Raw genomic sequence first — 27851 nt, forward strand, 5'->3', positions numbered from 1 at the left:
AAGGCTGCAGAATGTGTTTGGCTTTCAGATGAAATTCAGTGGGCGTTTTGATAAGGCCTTAAAAAGGGGATAGAGAGGCATTCTTTTTTTATGTATGTATAATTTTATATATAGAGTGGCAAGTGCCAAGGGCATTTTGTCATTATTATTACATAGAAATAGGCAAGAAAATGTGTGGAAAATAATTAGATTTGGCTAGAAAAGTATGGAGTTGAAAAATTTACTTGGAAATATTCATGTTAAAGTATCTCTTTAAAAAGAAAAAAAGCCCTGAGCCTTCTAATGCGTTGTGTCAAAAATAATGTAGTCCTAACCTGTTTGGTTGAAGTTATCTGTTGTTAGCATACTGGATATGTCATGAAAAATGTACTGTTAACAGCATACTGTTATTATACTCTCTGCTCATCAACTGTTTTGCCATTGATTTTGAATTTACAGCCATGGTGGGGAATGTGTTACAGATATACTAATTACATATTGTACCATCATGTCTCCATTTTAACATCCTAAGCTGAAGTGAAAGGGATGTATTTCTATTTCCTGATGAATTACATTTTAAAAAGTTATATGTATATTCAGATAGACAAGTACCTGTTTCTCTCATCAGTAAAAATTGATTAAAAAAAAAGAATCCCCTGATGCTCAGCAGGATGTATATATGCTTATTTTTAGTGGACATTTAACAGTATTACAACTATTTGGGGAATCTTTCTGAAAAGAGCATCTAATCTAAATTAGATTTCTGTTTGTTCTTATGTGTCTGGTCTGTATTCCCAGCTTCCAGATTTAAGAGGTTTGACAGATTGACAGCATTTCATGATATACTTAAAGTCTTTTTGGCATCTTTGGTTAATTAGTTTTAATAAAAAACTAAAAGCCTAATGAGTGATGTTTAGGACCTATATTTCTTTATTGTGAGATCCTATTAATTAATTCACAGATGTCCACTGGTAAAAATGTATTTAGGTTTAACTGAATTTATTTCTTTGTGTTTCAATATTCCTGTTTTTTTGAAAAATGGGTTCAGAATATTAATTATACTGATAGCAACACACAGGCATACAAACCATTTTGCCAAGTTGCAGCTTTTGGAGAGACTGGAAAATGTATTTTTAAACTTGTACTTTATTAGAAAACAATTCAGTACCAGTAATCTGCCAAGGGGCTTCTATCAGACACTAGAAACCTATTCTAACGTCAGCCCGCCAGCTGTCTACTTAAGTACCAGCTTTTTCATGTACCCCTTTTAAGCCTGTCAGTGTCAACTTGGCTCTTTTTTGTAGTGCAGATCAGCATGTCATCTTATTCACTGCTGCATGTCCAGTATATGCAGTACTATAGGCTAAGAATATACTCAGCTCAGCCTATGGTGCATTTCTTATTTTAACAACAACTAACATTAGCTCAAACTCAACTGGTTGCTCCCTGCATTAGCTACCATGTGGTGGTCCACTATGAAAGTCACTATATAAAATCAAGATTGATTGATTGATCTTGGCTCATTTCAATTCACGGACATCCTGATAAAAACAGACATGTTTTTCTTTTTATGTATATAAAAGAGGTGGAGTGAAGGTTCTTGTTTTTTTTTTACATATACATTTTTTGGGACTATATGTTAACAACTAAATCATAGAACAACAAGACAGGTACATAATTTAAATGCTGCTTTTCTTAAAAGAGCAATACTAATTATTTTCTAATATAATAGTGACCTCTTGATGAAGGATCTATTGTCCGGCAGTTGATCTTGATTTTTGTTAACGCCCTACATCTCAAAAGAACTGCTGTTGGGGAAAATGCAATATATAAAAGTACTATTGACACCATATAAAAAAAAATAAAAAATACTGGCCATTCTGTACTTATGTTTATAAACTAGGTTTAGCCAGAATAGACTTTTGCTCACCCTAGTTAGTCAGTCGCCAACTCATCAGAAGAGACCATTTAGCTGCCAGAAAGGAGGAAAGGAACCAGACACCTTGACAGATGTAAAAAGCAAACACAATAACGTAATTAAAGCAAACACAATAAAATAATTTGTAATGGTTAAGGTAATTTTCCACATAACTGTTGCAGGTAACTTTGCTGATAGTGATTGTTAATAGAGGGCTCTCACAGGCAGTTTAACACAATATATAAAAGGCTAGGCACCATATGGGCATGGCATTGTCCACTCTGTTCGCTGTGATTTAAGCTAACAAGACATGTTAAGAGAAAAGAACAGAGCATGATGCATGTGAAAAAAGAATGGTGTATATAGCACATCTCCTAAACTTGGTAGTGTTCTGATTTCTAATTACTATCAGCAGGAGGTTATTTGAAGAATTATAGCTTGTCTAGAATAAATGCAGATTGCATTTTCTAATGTTCAGGAAGTTAATACACAGGGGTTCCAACAGCATGTGAGTCATCCAATTACTGTGTTGGTACAATGATAAATCTGTATCCGATATAAGCGTATCCTGCACAGGAAAGATTATTTAACATGAATTTATTAAGCATGGAGATATTTTTAGAAAGAAATAGATATGTACTTTGTACATTACCTTATCAACTTTTTTTTAAGCGATTTAAATATATATCCACTAACTTTTGTCTAATTGAAATGATATATAATAAAAAGCTTTGAAACCAGAAGGACTTGTATTGTAGTGTTCTACGCAGGCAGGCAGTGAAGAGGGAAGACAACACTCTGAAATTAGTTCCAAATCTTTTATTTCAGGAAGCTAATCTCTAGTACCCACTGAGAGACCACTGCTCTGACTGCTTCACTGCTTTCTGGAACACAACCAAATCAGGATAGCAACAACAACACATAATTGGCGGTGCAGTGCCCTTTTGTAACATAGCTCCCCCTTTATGTTAATCGGGAGCCAGAGCTTTAAACACATCCCATTGATCCTCAGCTGCACACCAGGATCAATGGGCATAGACAAACAGCCACTTACAGGGGAGACACAGACAGCACCACACGCACAAGTTACATTTACACATAGACACAGAGACAGGGTTATACAAGCAAATGACGGGAACTACAGAACGGAAAGGGAACGCAATACTGCAGGAATTATAGAACGCAAACAAAGTAGGAACACAGTACAAAACATTATTGCACGGATTGCTGCATTTCCCCAAAAAGTTCAACAGGGCGCAATGCCAAAGAGCCCAGCTCCACAGTTGGAGCAGTTTGGCAGAGGTTTTCCTTGCTGCCGTGGTCGGTCCACAATAGCGGCGATGCAATGAACTTCCATGCTTCCAAAACAACCCTTTACCCTCCTGAGTGACTGTAGTGCAAGGCACTTTGAACTAGCATGGTTTGATTGCCCAACTGGGCTGGGCAGTGAAGGACACAAAGTCCCTGTAGAGCAGGTCACTGACAGTGTCGTTATGCGCGCCCCTCACCTTGGGGGGAGAAGGAACTAGGGGAGAAAGCTGGTGCTGTTCACGTCCCAGGGGAAGCTGGAGGCGGGGTTGAAGGATGTCTCACTGCAGGCTCTAGCCCTTGATATGGGGCAAGGCAGTCGCAGTGGAGTACAACCTTTTGATTCCAGATGCAAAGTTGCACCAGGTAGACCACTTCGCCCACTTGCTGCAGTATGGTCCCACCCAGGGAGCGTCCAGTTTGGGTGATCGTCCCTTCTTTTGGCGGGGGCTGTAAACCCACACCATCTCCACTGACTGAAAGTGGCATCCTCTCTCCCGCAGGTCATAGTTTCACCACTGTCCGATCCCAGCGGCCTGAAGCTGGTCCCTGGCAAAGGCGTGAGTGCTATCCAGGCTGCTTGCAAGCACTGGGCGTACTCCCCAGTTGGAGCGATCGGCCTGAAGATGGTCCCCGGCAAAGGCGTGACCGCTATCCAGGCAGTCTTGCTAGCACTGGGCGTACTCCATTCCCAGCGGCTGCCCATACAGGGTCACCGCTGGCGTCCGCAGCTCCCGCCCCTTCATTAGCAGGACCAGGGTGTAGTGGGAGGACTTCTGCATGGCAGTGCGGCAAGCCAGCAGGATTAGTGGCAAGTGGAGGCCCCAGTCCCGTTGATGCTCACTGGTGGCGATGGCCAGTTGGGTGCCGAGCGTGTGGTTGAAACACTAAAGTAAACCATCAACTATTTAACTATTTAAATATTTAACTATTGTGGGGCGTAATAATTGCACATACAGCAATCTACGCACTAAAAAAAAACCTGAATTGTATTTTGATCCCATTGCACCGACGCAGGGCTCGCTCCAAATTATACATCTGCACAAGTGCTAGTCAGAGCTTCCGCTTCCCCTCAGACCGTGTCTATGGTAACGGCAGAGCCTTGACAACTACTATTGCATGTATTTAATTAAAGTATTTTTTGTATAAACCTCCCAATTTAAAAAGTTTTCATTTTATTTGGTTTTATATTTGCATTTTGCACTATATTTATTTCATATAGTAAACGCAGGGCTGTAGTAATGATTATTAGTGGCAACATTGTAATGACTTGTGCAATGTCACGGGAACTGTAGATAAAAATCTTAACATGTCTTAGCATGAAAATACATTTAATGGTGTTGCTATTTGTATTTGATTTACTACATGCCAAAAATTTAAAAACTCTTCCCTGCTCTTAAATAACCTTGTTTACTGTTAATAAAGCATTTTTTTCTACCTTTTGAATTTTTTCTAATAAACAAATTGCATCACCATGTTCTTTTGAGCAAAGAATAGATCTTAATAAGACAATATATACTGGGGTAATTGTGGCAAAGCCCTCACCTCAGACTCGTTTACACCCTTTAAAAACACTGACCCAGACACAGAACTGTAGTTTTAGCGCCATTGCGCACTTTTATTAAACACAAAACAAAATAAAGTAACAAAAAGCCTAACTCTTTCCAGGAGTGCTAAGCTAAACGTTTTTTCAGATCCCTGATCTATAAGCCAGACGGCTAAGCCATTTCCTGGTCACAAAACTCCTTTATATTCAAGCAACTTTACGCAGTACCTTTAAATTTTCCCTCTGACCACACAGGTCTCCCCAGCACATGTTGTTTCCTCCACCTGGCACACAGCTGACTGCAAGGTTTCTAACCCTTTTATGCAGGGGCCTCATTAATTCAACAGGATTTTTTTTTTTTTTTTTAACCGTTGGTTTTTACTGATTTATACCCAATTCTGTCCACTATTCAATAGTTTCCTGGTACTATTTTTTTTTTAGGAAAACACTATTTTGATTACAGTGGTGTTTTATTTTGACTCGGACATTGTAGTAAGCAGCCCCACACTGTGTCCTAGGACCTTCTGTACAACAGGTACATTTAGAGATCAGAGGATCAAATAACGTTCAAACATGGTCCTGTGTTCACAAACATTATCACCTGGTTATGAACTAAATTGAAATACACAAATATATTTTTAGTGGATGGGGAAGAAAATGTAAATGAGTTTGTGAATATTCAAAGGAAAACTAATGTTTTGAAGTGTACAAAAATCAAAAATAGCATTGAGGTACATGTTCGCACTTACAATAAAAGAACTTACTAAAAAAGTAAGAGACACATTAAACTAAAACAAGAAAGTGAACTGAGAGACAAGCAGTCAATTTGTGTGGCTGTTACAGGCACTTTAAAGACAGCGCAGAATGACTGTTAATGAGTTTGTCAGACCTCTGTGCTTTGCTGGAGGTATGTATTGGTGACTTTGTGCGACAGTACTATGCTAAAACACTGCCTAACACCGACAAGCTTAATCGCAAATATTTGACAGAAAATGATGATGTTTGAGTTGGTAAACTTATAGAACGCATTGATGGAAATGTCCAGTGTGATTTTTGACGCATCAAAAAATTTTTGACAGTGGCTTGCATCGTCCAGTTCTGTCAATTTTCTTTTCTTTTTATGATTTCAAGGCGACGTCTTGGGAAAATGGGGAAAACTTGGGATTCTGCTACATCATACATGCCAGGGACATTAAACTTAATCAGAAACCAGAACTGCTACACACTGTATTATACATGTTAAGTGTGTATGCTGAGATTTTTTTATTGTATGTAAAATAAATTCCCTTTTTTTTTTTTTTTTTTTTTTTTTTTTTTAAGTATTCAAATTCTAGTTCTAGTTAAATAATTGTAGTTGCTAATATTAAGGTTGCCATTGTATTTGTTTTGCTGGTGTCAGGGGAGACAAATGATCGGTAAGGTTTGAATAGCAAAGTAAACAACCGAGCAACAATTACGTTTTAGTTTATCTCTGTTTCATCTTCTGGCTTGCGGTCATTATACTTTGAGTACTGTTGTATGTAGGCAGTGTTATTAGGCATAAATCCATATACTCACTTGCAGAAAACAATTGAAACTGAATTTAATTAAAATTATATTGCTAGCAAGTAATAAAACAGGCGGATTTGTTTTTTAATTGCCATTTCTCATGGAACAGTAGGATGAAAGAGAGTTCAAGTTCGCTGCTTTTCATGTGGCATGCAGAATGTCCTGTGTAAGTAGACAGTTTAATACAGTGTGATAGCTCAATTGCTCACTTGATGGTTGCCACACTGATTTATATAGCATAAAGAGTTTAAGAAATAGTATGTAAATCCAAGGCAGTAACGATTAAAAAATAATTAGTTCACTTACTAATGGATGCCCCACAGACCCTGACGTCTTGAATATTAAAATGCCATGACAAGGGCATTGGTTTTAGTTTTTTTTTTTTTTTTATGTACACATACGGTTGCCAATAAACATATTGGTACTCTACACTTAATATAAGATACAGTGCCTATAAAATGTTTACCTTTTGTTGCCTTATAGCCTGGAATTAAAATGCTTTAAAATAGTTTTTTTTTTTTTTTTTTTTTTTTTTTTTTTCCATTTATCTACACATTGTACCCAACAGCTTCCAAGTCAAAAAAATATTCTAGAAATTTGTAGAAAATTAATTAAAAATAAAAACTGAAATAGCTTGGTTGGATAAGTATCCACCTCTCTTGTAATAGCAATCCTAAATTAGCTCAGGTGTAACCAGTCGCCTTCAAAATCACACACCAAGTTAAGTGGCCTCCACCTGTGTTAAATTTTAGTGATTCACATGATTTCAGGATAAATTCAGCATATCCAGTAGGTTCCCTCTGCTGGGTAGTGCATTTCAAAGCAAAGACTCAACCATGAGCACCAAGGCGCTTTCAAAAAACTCTGGGACAAAGTTGTTGAAAGGCACAGATCAGGGGATGGGTATAAAAAAAAAAAAATCAAAGGACTTGAATATCCCTTGGAGCACAGTCAATTATTAAGAAGTGGAAGGTGTATGGCACCACCAAGACCCTGCCTAGATCAGGCCGTCCCTCCAAACTGGATGACCGAGCAAGGAGGAGACTGGTCAGACAGGCTACCAAGAGGTCAGTGGCAACTTTGGAAGAGCTACAGGCTTTTATGGCCAAGACTGGTCAAAGTGTGCATGTGACAACAATATCCCAAGCACTCCACAAATCTGGCCTATATGATAGGTAGGGTGGTAAGAAGAAAGCCCACCTTGAATCCCGTTTGAAGTAACAAAAAAACACTCAGGAGATTCTGTATCCATGTGGCAAAAAGTTTTGTGGTCTGACGAAACTGAAATGGAACTTTTTGGCCTAAATGCAAAGTGTTATGTTTGGCACCAACCCAACAAAGCTCATCACCCAAAGAACACCATTCCTACTGTGAAGCGTGCTGGTGGCAGCATCGTGTTATCGGGATGTTTCTCATTGGCAGGGACTGGAGCACTTGTCAGGATAGAAGGGAAAATTAATGGGGCAAAGTACAGAGAAGCCCTATAAGAAAACCTGCTGCCCTCTGTAAAAAAGCTGAAACGGGGATGGACGTTCACCTTTCAGCATGACAAAGATCCAAAGCACACAGCTAAACATACACTGGAGTGGCTAAGGAACAAAAAGGTAAATGTCCTTGAGTAGCCCAGTCAGAGCCCCGACCTAAACCCAATCAAAAATTTGTGGCATTACTTGAAGATTGCTGTCCATCAATGCTCCCCAAGGAACTTGACAGAGCTTGAACAGTTTTGTAAAGAAGAATGGTCAAATATTGCCAAATCTAGGAGTGCAAAGTTGGTAGAGACCTATCCCAACAGACTCAGCTGTAATTGCTGCCAAAGTTGCTTCCATCAGGTATTAACTCACGGGGGTGGAGACTTATCCAATTATGATCTTTCCGTTTTGTATCTTTAATATATCATTTTTTTGGCAATAAAAACTTTTTTCCCCCTTAAGTGTGGAGTATGGTGTGTAGATAAGTGGAAAAGAATCCTCATTTAAATGCATGAAACTCTTGAGGCACTGACACAACAAAATGTGAACAAAGTTCATGGGGGTGTAGACTTTCTATAGGCACTGTTTTTCAATAAAACATTTCAAACACAATCATTTAGTGAACAATATGCACCTCTTGTATCTACAGTTAAACATGAAGTGGTTTAATCATGATATGGGGCTGTTTTAGCAGTTCAGGGACTGGATAAATTTTTTTTTTTTTTTTTTTTTTTTTTTTTTTTTTTCCGTAGACATTAAAGACATCTTGTTTAATACAGATCTATTATTGCTGTGCTCTGTTATCTACAGATTAGACCCTTTCTTGAAGTAGTTAACAAGTATTGTAAAATACGTACTCCTCTTGTATTTCCAGTATTGTAAAATGCCATGCTCATCTTGTGTATAACTGCTTGCAGGAACACCTTGTGAATGAAGGTTGAACCGTTCTGTAAAGCAATATTCAGGCAAAACTGATGTATGTCAAGTGATTTACGGTGTTTAGGGGTCACTAAAAGGTTATGCACTGCCTAGATGATCATAAATATGTCATATAATCCTTCAATGTTGCATAATATTACAATGTAATCAAATTATAACAGCAACCAAATCTTCTCATGTAATTGAGGTTTGGTTGAAGTTCAGTTCCCTTTCAAGTATAAAATGTAACCATTATTTTATGGCAGACTTGTAGCAGAGTCCTCAAACCTCAAGTCTGAGTCACTATCATTCGAGTCCAAGATCAAGTCACATCCTTGACTTCGAGTCTCAAGTCTGAGTCCTTGAAACAAACTCAAATTTATTTTGAGTAAACTAGTTTTAATGGTGCGGGGACAGTTTACCTAAAGGATGTTGTCTGATATCGCTCAGGAAAAATGTACAAATAATACTATCCTCTTTCCTTTTGGAATCGGAGTTGAATTACTGTTTGAATGTACCTGAAGTTTATAGATAAGATTCTAGTTCAAGTTTGTGGTTGTTGTTTTTCACTTTGATAGAAGCCATGATCTGGACTATGGAGCCGCTGTAACGTTAGAAAGTGGAATCAGAGGCACATTCACTTATACGATATTAACTTATACGATATTAACTTATACGTTATTAACTTATACGTTATTAACTTATACGTTATTAACTTATACGTTATTAACTTATACGATATTAACTTATACGTTATTAACTTATACGTTATTAACTTATACGTTATTAACTTATACGTTATTAACTTATACGATATTAACTTATACGATATTAACTTATACGATATTTTTTTGCAAACAAAATGGAAACATATAATTTCTCTAAAAAGAAAACAAATTCACAAAGTTGCTCAATTAAAAAAAAAAAATGTACAAGACCCAATGTATTGCATATGATATTCATATACTATTTTCATAATGGTGGAAAAAATGATAAATTACATTAAAAACGACGTAACTGATGGAAAATGATACATTCAGTTAAAAAAGATGTAAAAGACAGAAAACAGCATATCGTACCAGATTTAAATGGGGGCTTCCTTGCTTTCTTGGCGGAAGTTGTTTAGGTATGCGCCAGAAAACACAGTGCGCTGAGTAGCACTTTTTAACACAGACCTGAAAATAACAGGTAACCAGTAAGAAATAAAAGTTACTTTCACCTCTGACCTCACCTCTATAGCATCTACTTTGACTTCAATTCAGGTAAAATCTGCCAATCTGATTTAGACATTTCCAGAACTGTTTATATACTGTGTTCTTAAATAGTACATTTAGTTTTGCAAAACAAAAATGTTATGTTTCACTTTCATTGCATATGCACTTTTATTAAGTCTGTAATACAACAATGCATGCATTTATGAGATCGTGCTTCACTTTATTTGATTTAAGATAATGTATTTTTTTTAAGCTTTTCTCTTTTACACAAAAACATTATATTGATGCATTTCCTCTTTGTGTTGGTTCATAATGGAGTAAAAAAAAAAATGAAGTTCACACAGATGGATTTCTAGGCTGATGTTTCACAGCATATTGTTAATGTGTTTTTCCCACATCCAGAATTATTTTAATTTTTGTAAATGAAGTGGTGGTGGTGGTGTTCTGTCGTTCTTTTTTATTTATTTTTTTTATCAGTCAGCCCTGTCACACACACACACACACACACACACACACAGACACACACACATATATATAACCAGTCAAAAGTTTGAGTACACCTGCATGAAACCAGGTTTTTTGTGATTATCTATGCTTTTAACTGTATAAACTTGTCTTTAAACACTTAATATTTCATTATATGATACATGTACTTCTATAAGCTGATAATCATAAGTGAATGGCATTCAAAAATTTTATTTTTAAATGAAAATGTAAATATTGTCAATTTCAATGAAATGGTCACCCAAACCAATGGGATTTCAGTCTGAAGCCCACATCAGTTGTCTAAAATGTGTATAACACTGTGTTAGAACACTGGCCTAAGTATAGAAGTGTCTTTGTTAGATGTTCACTGAGTTAACTAGCATGATACCTAATTAATCTTTTGTCACCAATTAGTGTTAACAGATGAGGGTCCATGATTACTATAAATATAGGTAGCATAGGCATAAGTTTGTCATTCCTGAATATAAGGGAGCAGAAAATGGCAAAATACGCTCAGTTAAGCAAAGAAAAAAGACAGTCTGTAATTACTTTAAGAAATGAAGGTGAAGCTTTAAGACAAATCGCAAGAACTTTGCAAGTATAACTGCTGTGGTCAAGACCATCAAACGATTTGAAGAAACTGGCACTCATGAGGACTGAACAAGGTCAAGCAGGCCAAGGGTGACCTCAAAACCAGAGAACAAGTTCATTCAAAATACAAGCTCAGCTAAATGCTACTAGATGTACAGATGTTTCAACATCAACTGTTCAGAGGAGATTGCGTGAAGCTATCCTAACTGGAAGAATTGCTGCAAAGAAACCATTGTTAAGAGTGCAGAATAAGAGGAAGAGGCCAAAAAACACAGAAACTGGATGTTTGAGGAGTGATAGTCGGTCTTATGGACCGATGAGTCGAAATTTCAAATATTTGGGTCCAACCGCCGAGTATTTGTAAGACGCAGAGAGAGTGAACGCATGAGTTCTGCATGTGTGGTTCCCACTGTCAAGCATGGAGGAGGCAGTGTCATGGTCTGGGGTTGCTTTGCTGGTGACAGAGTTGGTGATCTTTACCAAGTCCATGGCAAACTCAACCAGCACGGCTATCATAGCATACTTCAGAGGCATGCCATTCCATCACGATTACGACTAGTTGGGCAGTCCTTCATTCTTCAGCACGATAGTGACCTGAAACACACCTCAAAGTTGTGCAAGAACTATCTGGCGAAGGAGGAAAGTGAAGGACAACTCAATCTAATGACCTGGCCTGCCCAGTCTCCAGACCTCAATCCCATAGAACTTGTATGGGACGCACTGGACAGAAGAGTCAAAGCAAAACTACCCACAAGTGCCCTACATCTCTGGGAATTGCTGTAGAAAAGCTGGGAAAACATGTCGGGTGATTTCCTGCTGAAACTTGTTAATCCGATGTCTCGTGTTTGTGAGGCTGTTATTAAGGCAAAGGGTGGCTATTTTGAGGAATCCAAGATTTAGAGAAAATTTTCAGTTATCTTGAACATTGCTTTGATACTCCTTATGTTTTGTTTTGTATATTGTAATGTGTTTTCATTTTCAAGTATTTACAGAAATGAATATGACGTAAAACATTGTCAATTATGAGAAAAACCTATATATATATATATATATATATATATATATATATATATATATATATATATATATCTGTTCTGTTTGACAATAGGCAGTTTTCGATTTGAGCCTAGATTTATACTGAATTTGCCAGATGAATTCATTGATGTTGCTTGCAAACAGTTATCGGATGTGCTGGGAACGACATTAGAAGCAAAGCACTGAATTTTAATCACACAGCAACTTTCCAATATGAATGAAGAAGCTCTAAAAGTATGATTATAACTTATATGATTATTATTATTTTATTCATTTTTGTTTTTAGTAAACTCAATTATTACAATTATTATTACAATTTTCTATTGTTTTCAGTGCAAACAAATAAGTTATGTTCTAGAGATTCAGGGAGTTCAGCAAAATCAAATTACTTATTTTTAAAGAATGCAGTTCCTTATAAAACTTAATGCAAAAGAGAAAAAAAAAAAAAAAAAAAAAACTTGGTCGCCGATGGTTGCAGTTGGGTTTGTGTGGGGGGCGTCTTTACGCTGTAACCCAACTCTCTTCCAATTTTGTATTCTTACTATAATTGGCTGCAATGACAACAAGGCTAACCAGTTTCCTAGTAACTGTAATATTATTTGTTTAATAGAAAATAAAAAAGGACTTTCATTAATATCTCTGAGTCACGGAGCCCAAGTGCAGTCCAAAGTCCTACAAGTCTGTCGTATGGGTGTTTACCTCCTAAAGACCCGGAAACCTGAATAAGATATAACAAAGCTGCTCGCAGAGCCGGTGACACAGTCATGGCCCGCCCCGCTGCGCTCACAGATCTCGGCGCAATTTTTCCTTTCAATGATGACCTGATGGACCAAGATACACGCTTTGGGTGTTGATTGCTTGCAATCCCATCCACAGTATCTTGATGCAGTTTTGGTAACTGCTTTTAGCATCACCATTAAGAAGGCTGTTGGTATCATCTATCAAGCAGACTTCCCTCAGTCCTGTGTGTTTACTGATGGAGTAATTTTGCCAGTGGCTTGTACAGATCAGCATCCCTGTACATTGTTACCTGGAGTGACTGTGAACTGGTGGACCTGTACGGTTCCAACCCAGTACCGTACCGACCCAGTGCTAAAGTTACTGACCTGTTCCGACCAGGTGCTAAAGTCACCGAACCGGAACCAAACCGACCAGGTACCGTACCGTATCGACCTGTTGCTAAAGTCACCGAACTGACCCGGTACCTTCCCAGTTTGTATCTGTCCAATACAGACAGAGGCCCACACGAAACTTGTCACCGGCCACCTTCAACGTTTGGCCTTACGGTGAATCTTGCAAATAGCCAGCTCATGCCTTCTCAGACATCTTCCTTTCTAGGAGTGTGCTTGGACTCCAGGTCCATGCTGTCCACTCTGTCGGACGACAGAGTGCAGAGAATAGCCGCCTGTTCAGAGCGTGTGACGTTCCAGAGACTTCTGGGCTTGATGCCAGCAGCTTCCCAGACCCTTCCATTGGGTCTCCTGCGCATACGCCCTCTGCAGGGTTTTTCAGCATGCATTGAACCACGACTGCCTATTGACTGTGTCTTGTCACTGTTTAAAGGTGCTCTCTTAGTGGAAACAGCCTCTGCATATTGCTGGGTAGTGTCACCATGAAGGGAGGTTGGCACCATGGATGCATCCAGCCTGGGCTTTAGCGCTTTGTGGAATAACAGGGGGGCGCAAGGTGTGTGGAATCTCCCTTGGCAGGGTCTCCACATCAGTGTTTTGGAGCTTGAGGCAGTTTACCTAACCTTGCAGAATTTTTTGCATGTGGTCCGAGGGAGACGTGCTTGTCCGTACAGACAACACAACAGTGATGGCAAACATCAACCACCAGGTTGCCCAGTCTCCTTTGCATGGCCTGCAGACTTTTGCTCTGGGCATACAAGGACCTCCTCTCACTGCAGGCAGTACATCTGCCCGGGGTGACAAAGTGGGCAGTGGACCTCCTCTCACAGAAAGTTCCCAGCGCCTCAGAGTGGAGGCTTCACCCTGAGGTGATGAGCCTCATTTGGGTGAGGTTCACGAGAGCAGAGATAGATCTGTCTAATAGTGTTATTGACTACCTACAAAATATCAGTGCAGCGTCCACTCGTTCCCAGTAAGGGTACAAGTGGGACATCTTTCAGACATGTTGTCTGCCTCATGGGTTTGACCCCACTACCTCTCCCATGGCAGTTATACTGCGTTTTGCATTACCTTTTTGAGCAGGGAAATCCCCCTCCACGTTAAAGGTCTAGCTTACACCCATTTAGGCTTCCCATGTCAAAACTGACTCAGTCTTCCCAAGAGCTCACTTCCTGGCAGGGCAATTTTTGAAAGGGGCTTGGCAGCTTCGGCCACCTGTGAAGGACATTGTTCCTCACTGGAGGTTAAACGTGGTGCTCAATGCACTCATGAAGCCTCTGTTTGAGCCCATGCACTCAGCTGAGCTGAAATATTTATCGCTCAAAACATCTTTCTTGCTTGCTAAGAACTCTGCAAAGAGGGTGAGTGAGATGCATGTATTCTCCATCCCGAAAGCCTGATTATTTTTCACAGAGCCAGGGCAAAGTTCACGCACCACGCCAATTATGCCTTTTTGCCAAAGACTGTCTCCATAAGCTCCATACGTTCTGCCCAGTTCAGGCTCTGGTATATTAAATTGACAGGACAAAAAGTTAGATGCAGTCTGTGGCGGAGTGTCCCTTATTCTTATTTGTTGTCTTATTGTTTTTTTTTTTATTTGAAAACCTTGTGAGGATGTGTGACTGATCAGCTACGTATTATTTAGCTAGCTGACAGCTGACATTATTAATCTCATGCAGACTATTAATAGCTAGTTAACCCCTCGGCCGGAATATAAAAGCCTGCAGCAGTCTGCGCTCAAGGTTGAGGAGTGTCAGAGGAGAGACGTAAGTCTGGAAAAAGAGTAAACAATTTATATACATGCTGGCTAAAAACCAGTACAATACTTGTTTTGTTTCTGTTTGTTATTTGTTTATTTGTTTGGCCAATGCGCGGTGGTGTTTTGTTTAACCTTTATTTTGTTTCATTTAATAAAATACTGAGTGCCGTTACGCTTTAGTTTGTCCCGCCATTTCTCGTTGTTTTGAGTCTGTTTCTGGACTTACGTCACCACTGCAAGCCATCCTGTTCACATAGTCCTAGTCTGCTACAGGGTTGTCCCGTGGTCAAGCACTGTCTAAGCAGCGGCTATCCAAGTGGATAGCAGACATGGTAAGGACTGCCTATAAGCCTGCCACCTTGACCCCTCAAGTAAAGCTCACAGCCCATTCCACTAGGGCCTTGCAACTTTGTGGGCTTTATTCCAGGGTGCATCTGTCAAAGACATACATAGTACAGCGATGTGGGCTACTCCCCATACCTTCACTAGGTTCTAAAGGCTAAATATTGTGGATCCTCAGAACCCTGGTTTTGGAGATAGTATTATGAGCGGCTTCCCAGTTGACACTTACAGCATAGGCGTAGAGGTGAGTGTCTCCCTCGATTTCCACCCTAGACATTTGTTACTGGGGCTTCGAATAGTGACGTAACAGGGCAGCCTCGCGGCTTAGCCTTGTAGCATTCCTGTCGTTCTGCAGTCAGGCCCTTGTAACTGCTTGGGTATACTCACCCATTTGGTAATGATTAATATTTTGTACTCGAAAGGCAATGTTAACTTATTATTAACGCTACGATTTTGGCACAGTATTTTTTTAGTACATTTCATGGACAAGAATTCATGGAAAGTTAATCAAATAATGTAGTACACCAAAACCAATAATATAAAGACTATTGCTTTTGACTACTGACCAGTTTAAATGTTACTTTAGAGTATAAAACTTACAGTACATACTTCAGACTTAGACATAATTTCTGGTCCGAGTCGAGGGTCTCCTCTGACCCTGTGTGAAATGTTGGAAGAACGTAATCTACAATCTTGCGACGTCAGTCTTTTTTGGAACGGCGTACAGCTTTAACAGATTGTCAGACCTTTCATCTGTCATTCAAAAAAATGTCACTCACTGCCACATACCCGCATCTCTCTAAATAATGTTTGAAATGCTCCCTTTCTCTGTTGGTTGAGAGGACGGAGTAACGACAAAGCTTTTTTTTTTTTTTTTTTTAATCCTCTTGTATAGAGGTACAAACTCACCACATCTACTTAAATGTAAATGTATCCAATTACGCGAATGCAGTTTGTATTTAAAGTATTTATATGAACAACAGTTGCGGCCACTTTGAACAGTGAAAAGGGATGTGACATGATGTTTCCTGTAAATTATTTAAAGGAAATAAAGAAAGTGCCTAATCAAAAGTGTTTTTACATCGATTTCACTGACGACTTTTCAAATTCACAATTTTCACGATTTGTGTGGCCTCTGTGTCAACCTTTTAGCATTAGTTAATGTAACCCTGGTCCTCTGAAATAGAGATGTTGACCATTAACCTTCAAGGTCGCAGCAGGCATGAAGGAAAAGTTATGCTGAGATTTGTGACGGCAGCCCTTTTGTTCCCTCGGGAGCGGGGACATGACCTCGTCACAGGCTCAAAGAGCAGCTTTGGCGTAAAGTATTCAGGTTCAGGGGTCTTTAGAAGGTAAGCACCCATTCGGTAATGGTTAAAATGTCAATTTCAGGGAACCAAGGTTATGATAATAATGTAATGTTTTATTTGATTCTTTTATGTATACCGTCGTAAAATACTGCTATGTATATTTTGATCTGATTTCTGTTGCAAATATGTGTCAGACAGACGTACAGTACTATACGACACTACAAGTGATGCCATGTGAGAGAACCTGTTTCACAAGCTCTGTAGAACAGGCACACATAACCTGCAGATTACTAGAAACGTTATTCAAGCCATTGAAAGTTTGTAGTTTTTTGTGGTTGTAATATTGTCTGAGTTTTACATTTTCTTAAATTTTATTTTATTTTTTTTACAACTTTTACAAATTAAACTCTTGGAAAATAGAGCAGAGCTCAAGGGGATGAGAAATTGTCATGTCCTATCTACTCTTTACCAGCATTGAAGTCAGCTAGGAAGTTGTTTTGACCTCAACAATGGGCTTGAGGAAGGAAATAAGTATGTGAACAGAAATTAACGAATATGTTTTATACAAAAATTTGTAAAGGTGTGAGGAATGCATTTTCATGCTTATTAAAATATTTTGTCTATACTGTATTTAAAGAATGTACCACCGGAAATTACCAGATAGGTTTGTGTACGTTCATTCTTTAGTTAAAATGCACTATGGACCATTTCAGTGTCAGTGTCTTTTTATGTCTTAAACAAATGAATGGAATGTTTATTAGTGAGTTATCGCTCTCTGTTATTAATTTCACTCTTCCATTGTTGTTTTCCATTTAAAAGATTTATGACTTGAAACAGCTATTGCACTACAGTCAGCCATGTGCAAGACCCATCACTTCAGTTTAATAGCTTTGGTAATTTCTTCTTTGATATAACCCTTACAAGTACCACTTGACATGTATTTACCTCATAGGGATGTCTGCTTTGTTTTTTATGTTTTCTACATCTCAGTTTATTACACTTGCAGAAGTTTGTTGTTGGTAGACATATATCTGGCAGAGCAGTAAATGAATGGCTTTGATTTAGCAAATGATGTATGACTTTTACTGGGTTGCATATTAACATCAAGTACTGTAATAGCAAAATATCCTTGTGTGATGAAATGGGATTTGGATTTATTCTGGTGTTAAGGCATAAACAATGCTCTAACTCAATAGGACATTGAATGCATCATTTATTTTTGTTAAAGGTTCAGTGCGTGTTTGGTATTAAAATTAGCATCTGCAGTTATTACACTATATACTTTTTTATTAGGAGTTAAAGGGGCACCAAGTTATTGTTGAGATTCTAGGGGAAAGGCTAACGACCCACTCTACTGATGCTTAAGTTCAAGACTTGCCTATCATTCAATGTCTTGGAGTTCTTTATCTTCCATCTCCCCACTGCCTCCTTTGCATCAACATCTCCCTTCAGGTAGTCCCATGAGCCCATCAGCTGGCCTGGAATGACCTCTAATTGCTTTCAGAGAAGGGCAGATCCTGGGCCACAGTCTCTATTAATGTATCATTTAATAAACTCCTCATCATACCTTTCTGCCTTGTTACTTTAATCCATCATAACACAGTTCACTTGTGACTTTACAAAAAAGCTTTGCTGTCTTTGAGTCCTGTTAATTAATGAATTAAAATCAGGGGACACCATTTTCTTTCTGACTAATATGTCAGCTTAATTATTAATTTTCTGTAGGTTGTTGCTTCAGAAGCACATAGAAAAGGTTTCTGACTTTGCAGTTTCTTTGAGGACATCTGAACTGTGAAGTATTTAACTGTCTTAGGCAGTGGTAGAACATAGTGTGCTAGCAATATGAGTAAGACAGCTGTGTGGTGCTGAGTGATGTGTAATTGTTATAATTGTTATATTGTTCTTTCCATTACACGCAACATTTGCTTACTGGCACGCTCTTTTACAGGAGGCAGCACCAGAAACTACTGGCAGCCATGTAGCTGTTGAAGAGAGAAAGGAAAAGGTGCCAAGCCCACATCTCAGCCAATTGGTGGTTTTAACAGCCAGTGGAACACTGTATGGACTTGCGGAAAGAGTGGTTGCAACCGAATCCTTGTAAGATCTTTTTCACTCTACTCTCAAAAATGTATTAGCTGCATGAGCAAATGAAAACATGTGTCAATTTGTCACTCTAATTCAGCAGTGATACTGTTACACCTGCCTTAAACCTACAAAATACGGTAAATAGTCTGAGTCACCAATTCACGGGGACAATCTGTTACGGTACGTCTCGTCACTAAAAGGAATGTCCCAAACCTGGACGTCATATTTAGAGTAACAATTCCAGACGACGCCCACGTAAACACGGATTCATTCTCGAAGATACAAACCTGACGAGAAACCGTGATCTTGTTGTAATGTGCCGTGCATTTAAATCAGACGTTGGGGTTTAATTCTGCATGAGGAATTCGGTGTCACTCAGTGACATATTTTTTTCCTCAAAGGAGTCAGAATCGAGAGTCTACCCAACAGTTGTCCGCAAGGTTCTTAGAGTCCTGTGAAATTCCGGTCCTGTTCAAAAAAAAAAGGGTGAGGGTCAGAGATTTGACGTCACGTAAAGCTGTACATTTCACTAGTCCACTGTGTCCCAATTTTACAGTAATTTCTTTTATCTCCCAAATCCGTTTCTGCATTGAGAGGAAAGAACATTTCCAGTTCATTTGGTTCTGTATTTTGACGTTTCTGTTGTGGGGGGAGGGGGCTAGCGGTAAATTGTGTAAGTTTCAAACTGAAATCTTATTCAGGGATACATTTCCATTCAGTAATAAAAATGCTATGAACTAAAAGGCTCAAAACAATAGATTGTGCGTGTCCCTTGTTAGTAGCTGCCAGTCTGTTTTTCATTCAACAGTTTCCTTCAGTTTTCTTGACAGTTTTTGTAGATCGGTATTTAAGCCGGCTTAGAAAACTCTACGGTAATTAAGCCAATAAAACGGTTTAGAGTTTTAGAACCTAAACCACGTAGGGATCATTTTATAGCAAATTATTTTTTTATTAGAAAAATTTGATAAACTAAAGATAACAATTGTCAAATTGGTATCAATGTCACAGTGTACCCTTTATGGAAATTTATGTGCACAGGTATCTATAAATCAGAAACAGTCGACGTAACTGTAAACAAGTGGTTTTTGTTTCTCCCGTCGAATCTTGTAATAGGAGATTAACGTAGTACAACATAGTGTGACTACTATACACATGCCATGTGGAAAGATTCAAAGATCATAGAGGCAGTATCATTAGGTGATGTCCACCCTGTGACCAAAAAGTAAAAAAAATTTTAAATGGTATTCTTTTTTTTTGATTGAAATTTTTTGATAAATTAGCAATGGTAGGGTATTTGTAACGAACTTTATGGTGTGTATTTAACGTTGAAGTTGTTTTGAAAACACGGGGTTTGATGCCTTTGTAGAATCAAAATTTTTTACTTTGGTGACATAGTGAGTGGTTTTTTCTACTTGCTTTTACAGTAACACGATAATTTCTTTGTCGCCAAGAGTTTGAAGTGCAACGTGGACACTTGGGGGATCAACATCGTTATTTTTAATAATAAAATGTTTTTTTGTCATAAAAATAATATTATATATACACACACACATACACACACACACACACACACACTGAGTGTACAAAACATTAGGAACACCTGCTCTTTCCATGAAATAGACTGACGAGGTGAATCCAGGTGAAAGCTATGATCCCTTATTGATGTAACCTGTTAAATCCACTTCAATCAGTGTAGATGAAGGGGAGAAGTCACATCTACCCCCCTCTGTCCAAATTTCTTCCTAAAAAATTCGTGGAACTGTGTCAACTCTGTACATAACACATACACACGGTAAGTCTCTCATTTACCGTGTGTACGGAAACTTAACCCATATACCATCTTCCACAGCAAAAACTCACACAGTTTCTGTTGGGTTGTGACAACCGAAAAAGTGCTAGTTTGTCAAAGGGTACATGGGACCCTAATCATTATATATATAAACATTCAAAATTCTAAAAGGTATTGACAGTGTCGACCCAAGGGACTTTTTCAGCCTGAAAAAAGAAACAAGGACCAGGGGTCACAAATGGAGTTTAGAAAAAGGGGCATTCAGAACAGAAAATAGGAGACACTTTTTTACACAGAGAATTGTGAGGGTCTGGAATCAACTCCCCAGTAATGTTGTTGAAGCTGACACCCTGGGATCCTTCAAGAAGCTGCTTGATGAGATTTTGGGATCAATAAGCTACTAACAACCAAACGAGCAAGATGGGCCAAATGGCCTCCTCCCGTTTGTAAACTTTCTTATGTTCTTATGTTCTTATATCAAGGATGGTCCACCACCCAAAGGACATCCAGCCAACGGCAGGCCAGTGGTCGAAAATGGCTCATTGATGAAAGAGGCCAAAGGAGGCTGACACAAATTGTGCAGAGCAACAGACGGGCTACAGTTAGTCAACTGACAGTCCAGTACAACATTGGTGCTGAAAGACCCATAAAAGAATGCACAACTCGTCGTACCTTTCGTTTTGTGTTCTTTGTCTTCAGTTGCAGAAAGGCTAAGGAACGAAAACACTGGACACTGGAGGATTGGAAAAACATTGCCTGGTCTGATGAATCCTGGTTCCTGCTGTTTCACGCTGATGGGAGGACTAGAGTATGGAGAAAACCACATGAGTACATGCATCCATGTGTCATCATTGCTGGCTGGTGGTGGTGGTGTGATGGTGTGGGGTGTGTTTTCATGGCACACATTGGGCCCCTTGATAAAAGTGGAGCAACGTTTGAATGCCACAGGATATCTGAACATCATTGCCAATCAGGTGCATCCCTTCATGGCAGCAGTGTATCCATCTGCTAATGGATTTTTTCAGCAGGATAATGCCCCATGCCACAAGGCTAGGATTGTCCAGGAATGGTTCCACGAACATGACAGTGAATTCAGCTTACTGCAGTGGCCTGCCCAGTCACCAGATCTCAATCCAATTGAGCATCTGTGGGATGAGATGAAACAAGCTATTCGGAGTAGAGATCCACTACCAGCCAACTTGACACAACTGTGGGAAGCATTGGAGTCAACATGGGCCAGCATCCCTGTGGAACGCTTTCGACACCTTGTAGAGTCCATGCCCCGACGAATTGAGGCTGTTCTGAGGGCAAAAGGGCGTGCAACTCAATATTAGGAAGGTGTTCCTAATGTTTTGTACACTCAGTGTGTGTGTGTGTGTGTGTGTGTGTGTGTGTGTATATATATATATATATATATATAGATAGAGAGAGAGAGAGAGAGAGAGAGAGAGAGAGAGAGAGAGAGAGACCATACATGCGCTTATAAATTGCGTTATATCTGCGCTCTCCTCGTCTTGTATGCTTGTATGGTTTATCTTTTTTTACGATATATCGACGGTGCCAAGTAAACTAGCATGGTGTTCCTGTCGAAGAACTAGGTCGAAACTAAAACAGTCACTGTTTTTTTCTGCTTTTGATATATCTGCCAGGAACCGTACTACAACAATTCTTACAACAGTCGCTAGTTTTTATAGACGGTCCTGTCGTACGTTTCGTTCGGTAAATCGTCTTGTCGAAACACTTCTTTTTGCTGCAGAACCACTCGATTCCCCTTCCACCAACAACAGCTGTAAGAAAACGACGTCTTGGTGAGCTAAGGGGAAGTAATGAGGTCAAAGGCTGTGAAAAGAAGTCTTTTGACAGTTCACAAATTATAAATAGTTCGTTGCAAAAATTGAGTGAAGTGTTTCATTTCATTTTTCACTGTTATTATTATCATTAATGTAATCAACATGGACAAAGAATTTGATTTTACAAAATGAAGTGTCCATAAGTTGTGCATTGAACAAAACTGGCAAGGTGGTAATACGAGCAGGGAAAAGATAAAACTGCGGTCGACACAACATAGAGGTGTATGCTTGTGGCCTTTTGCTTTCGAACTCTGATCAAACTATCTACTCAAAAGTCCTCTGATTAGGACGGATTGGACTGTAGTATACAACGGCTTATTTTTTCTCGTGTACAAAACACCTATAAATGAAAATTTTGTGTTGTATGACCCGTGTAAAATAGTTAAACACAATATGCAATTGACAATACATTTTTTGCCATACGTAAGCATTTCATGTTTGTGTTTATCGTGGCTTACCATCTTGGTTAAGGTCACCGTATAGACGTGATGTCACGACATGTCATGAATATTAAATTTTGTACGTCGAATAATTTTTGTACGGTGTAGATGATTGTTTATTGATAGTATACGAACAATGCTATCTATATGTACTTGTATACATCAGGAGTTCTATGAATTTGAGTATAGTGAACGAGCCGAACACAAATTTTGGTGTGGCGCATCAGGACTGCTACGAGAACTTACAAAAAGTTTTAAACCTCAGTCTGTGGCTACGACTTAGATTCAATCACAGTGTCGCCTTTGTCGTACGATGCCTTGAACCTTTATTTCGTGAGTGATAGCATCCCGTTACGAACAATACTATACACTTCCAGTAGTCCGTCGCATATCCGACTGCGGTGGGACCAGAGTAAGGGCAGATATGTAAAAAGTCGGATGAATTAATCCTGTTTTAAATACCATTATACACAGCTGTAATAATTACTATATTCACACAATTATTGTTTTGAGATTCAGCTTTTATTAGGGAGCTCTCCTAAATCTCTTGTTTCGAAAGATACAGGGTATTAAAGCTTGTGAGAGAGTAGCTGTCTGCCGTGTGGATGCGTGCATTCGCTGCTGAGTGACAGGCAGGAGATCGAGACGGAGGTTGAAGTTGATACACCCTGCAGGCGAACAGGATTTATTTACATATCAACACACTGAACAGCTCACGTGACACTACCAGCAATGGCAGCGCACGGAGCACATACAACACAGTGTATGAAAACTTTGGTAGGATCTACAATCTCTGAACTAATCTTCTCTGTTCAATAATAAACTAACGTTGCTGAAGAGGCTGATCGAAGTGGATAGCTAGGCCGGATTACTGTATTGAATCGCCCTTTTTATCAATTAGCATTTATTTCTGTTTTTTTTTTTTTTTTTTTGTCATTCAGTAACATAACATACCTAAATGTTTGTTATTAAATTAATGTGCGTTTAAATTATTCGTAAGTACACACGTTTTGATATGAAAGCTGAACATTAATATCAGCAAAGAACAAGTTATACATTTTTTATGAAAGTTATTGTAGTTATTTTTCACTGAAGTAAAGTCAGACTCATGTGATTTTGAAGTGCCACTTTTTGATATATTTACTACTGCTTAATCTAAGTTAAAAATAAAAGATTTTAGTGGGAATTGAACTTGAACCTGTTTGTGGCCCCAAGATTAATAACAATCCGAGATTGACTGTCAAAGATATTCAAAGTGAATTGGCTGCAAATGGGACTGGGGTTTCTATTTCAACCACAGGTCATGTATTGCATGATGAAGCTCAATCCAACATGACGTCAAAGTCCTGAACTAAATGAAATTGAGAATCTTTGGTATGAGTTGAAGAAAGCTGTACACAAGAGAAGTACTAGGAATTTGAATGAACTGGAATCATGCCACATCTATTTCTTGTAACTTTTTTCGCATCCAGCAATAGCAAAACTTTTGCTACAAAAGCATCAGTAGCGAGGAGCAGTTTAATGTGTTGTTTTAATTAAGCATGTTTCAAGGAGAATTCTGATGTAAATGTAATTTGCAGGGTGTTTCTGGCGGAGCAGTTTGAGTGTCTTCAGCCTCATCTTGACACTATGATTCCTGCGGCAAAGAAGCCCTTTCTTCAGCAGTTCTATTCCCAGGTCAGACTTCTGTCATTTAGTACCTCGCATACCCACTGTACAACTCTATTTTCTATTGACTTTTTATCTAAACACTCTAGGGTCCTTGTAGTCAAAGAGATTACAAAATAAAGTAAAAGATCTTTAATATGAGGTCTACACTATCTAGTGTTGTTGTGGAGTAATATAATATATTTCAGTGAACATGCTGATTATCTTAAACTCTCTCTCTCTCTCTCTCTCTCTCTATAAAAAATACTTCTCCAACTTCTATTACAGACTGTATCAACTACCAGTGAACTGCGAAAACCCATTTATTGGATTGTGGCTGCCAAAGCCATAGATTATGAACAGATGCTGCTACTTATGGCTGGAGTTAAATGGGACATAAAAGAAATTATGTCACAACACAATATATATGTGGATGTCCTTTTAAAGGTAATGTTTCTCAGGAGAACATTTGCTTTTGGCACAGTACATTCAGATAGGATTGTAAGTCAAATATTAAATGAGCCTATGTGAAATAGTCATTTTGAATAGCTTGTTTAGAACTTGAATAAATACAGTGCCTGCTTGTAATTAATTGTAAGGGCTGTTACATGAAACTTGTACAGGTTGTAAAGATTCATTGGGCTGAATCGCTATTTGAGAAGTCACTTAACAAATCTGTATTAAATTGCTGTAAACTTAGGAACTCATTTCTTCCATTTGCATCCACTGCACGTTTTAGAGTCATTTTCAATACAGTGTTTCAGTTTAAATGTATCATGGGTCATTGCATGTCAAATCTACCAGTGCCTCCTCTGCCACCATCAATGATTTTTTACATGATTAGAATAGTTCTATTTCCTCACACGTTGACTATCAAATTATTCTGCCCTATAAAGTACAATTAGATCTAAAAATGGAAAATAAAATTTCATGATGAAAAATATATAAAAACTGAAAGTTGTGTTGTTAAAGTTCCTGGGAAGTGGCAGGCTTTTCCTTCTAATACATCAAGTCCTCTAGGTGATTGTTTCTCTGATCGTTGATTGGCAAGCACCCAAAGACTGAGCGCCATGTCATGTTCTCAGTGGTGCCCCAGAGAGTGGAGGGTTGGCATATCTGCGTATACCTGAAGTGGTGATCCTATTCTCAAAACTTGCTTGTGTAAAAGAAAATTATGTGTATGTTTGTGTGCTCTCGATATTAGTGAATATATAGCACTGTAAATGCTAAGTATAATATTCCTGATTCATTATGTTTATTTTACATGTATCGGGCTAATAAACATTCAAATAATTAATCTTAATGGATCAGTCTTGTAACATGTCAACAACCATGCTATGTTCTTGGTGTCTATTAAAAGCTTTGCAGAGGGTTGTAGCTGCTGATTTGGTTCTGAGATGTTGTATAAGATCTTGCCCCCCATGCTACACATGTTACAGGAAATAACACATGTCCAGTCAAAAGAGTTATGTTCATCCCCCGAACAGAATGCATGCATAGGCCCCTAACCCATAGGGCAGAAGGGACACTTGCCCCCTTGGAAAATGGGGGGGGGGGGGGGGGGGGGTCAAACTATATATTTTGCCCCTCCAAATTTTTATATGTATAGATAGATAGATAGACACACACACACAGTGCTCCCTCGCTATAACGTGGGTCTCGGGGAACATACAATATGACCGTTGTAACCGAAGAGTGTTATAAATGAAGGAGGGGGTGGGCCCACCGCCACATACAGAATAAAATAACTCCCTCTCTATAATGTACATATAGTGAAGCAAAAAAGTAACTTTCCGTGAATCAACCGTGCATAAAGCACTATGTAATCAACGCTCTCAAAGTTCTTGCAACAAAAAATAAGGTAACATTCCCACTTGTGGATCATTTTAATTAACAGTTAAGTCAAGAGTCTGAAAGCTTGCGTTTAACATTCAGGGTAACAAATTAAAACTTTTAATTATAACAGTGGTTTTGTGTTTCTACGTAGCAACATGACCTGAATGCTATAGATCCTGAAAAAATAAATCAAGCTGTTGACAGTTTAGTTTGTGTGAGCCGTAACCGTGGCTGTAGTAATCCCATTGTGGCACTGGTACAGTAGTTTAATATTAGACACACTGGTACATACCTCACACCAGTGTATTAGTCACTCCCTCCTTTTAAGACCCCAACAAAAATGCCTTGAAAGTCAACTTTTACAATGTTTTTTTTTTTTTTATGGTAAAATGTTTTTAATCTGAAGTTCATTGAGATTAATCTTAGAGGGAATGCTAGTTTTAAAACAGTGTTCACACCTGAGCATTTTTTCAATGTCATCCACGAAAGAAGAACCCTTCTCTACTGGTGATGTTAGAAAAGGTCTATACTTTCAAAGGATCATCTTAAACCAGTTGTATCGTAACTATGCCACATGTTTTCCCAGGTGTCTATTAATTTGACTGACCAACAGAAAATCAAGTGTCTGATACGCCAACCATGTTCTTCTACCAGCTTCGAGCACCTCATTGTTGAATGATAATTCAAGGTTGTCTGTCTTCTTTCAGGAGTTTGAGCAGTTTAACAAGAGACTTGGAGATGTTTCCAGGCAGGTGCGCATCCCATTGTCTGTGTCTAACGTACTTTGGGAACACTGCATTCGACTGGCTAACAGAACTCTTGTGGAAGGGTAAATTACAACTTGTTTTATTTGTGATTCTAATAGTATTGCATGTGTTGTTGCAAGTGAATAACCAGAGTATTGCAGCGTGTTGTATTTCAGTACTTGAGCAGCAATGGCTTCCGAATATTCCATTGTATATGTAAGTGTATTCAAAATGTTGATTATCCATGTGTTGGTGCTCATGATTAATTTGTCACCTCTTGCAGCTTTGATTAAATATGACCTTGTTTAAATTACGAGACAGCATTGATAAGAGCTTAATGTGTTTAATTATTTGATCCTCTGATGTTTTTTTATTTAAAATGAATTACTAAACTACTAAAATTACAGTTTTTCTTAAAACTGTATATTTAAAAAAAATGTTATTTCTTATCCAAAATTCATTGTAACAGAAAAAATAGTTAAACCTAGCGATGCAAATCAGTTATGATCAGTTTGTTTTTTATCAACTCTCATCTGGTTTTGGAGTCCAGTCGATTTTTGGTACGGGACACACCATTATTACACACATCAGGGTTTTTAGCTTTTTAACTGTGATAAATAAGTTCAATACTGTGTTACTGCACCACTCGTACCAATGCATCATACAATTAGACACAATGTAGAAAGAATAAGAGGTATTAAACTTTGTTATTTATTATTTTCCTGTTACCCCCATTGTACCCGTAGTCGGTTGTAGGAGGCAAATCACGTCTGAGTTCATGGTTTTTGGCTTCTAAGTGACTGACTGATTTGTATAGCAGCATTTTAAAATAGTGTCTAGTGAGGAAACACTTTTAACTTAAAATGTCACCAAGATTTATGTAAGCAAAAAACTAAAGTGAG

The 27851-nt window shown here is 38.5% G+C and overlaps 1 protein-coding gene across 2 annotated transcripts in view; it reads left to right on the top strand.

The window, feature by feature from the left end:
• LOC121313550 (syndetin) overlaps positions 1–27851 on the top strand; it is a 146176-nt gene that overhangs the window by 107804 nt on the left and 10521 nt on the right. For both annotated transcript variants that reach the window (XM_041246230.1, XM_041246231.1), the window contains 4 exons: positions 18505–18653; positions 24301–24397; positions 24656–24814; positions 26911–27032. In XM_041246230.1, the coding sequence (XP_041102164.1) occupies positions 18505–18653; positions 24301–24397; positions 24656–24814; positions 26911–27032 (527 nt within the window). The remainder of the gene's footprint in view (positions 1–18504; positions 18654–24300; positions 24398–24655; positions 24815–26910; positions 27033–27851) is intronic.

This window comes from Polyodon spathula, chromosome 3, assembly GCF_017654505.1.
Source record: "Polyodon spathula isolate WHYD16114869_AA chromosome 3, ASM1765450v1, whole genome shotgun sequence".
Classification (NCBI taxonomy): Eukaryota; Metazoa; Chordata; class Actinopteri; order Acipenseriformes; family Polyodontidae; genus Polyodon; species Polyodon spathula.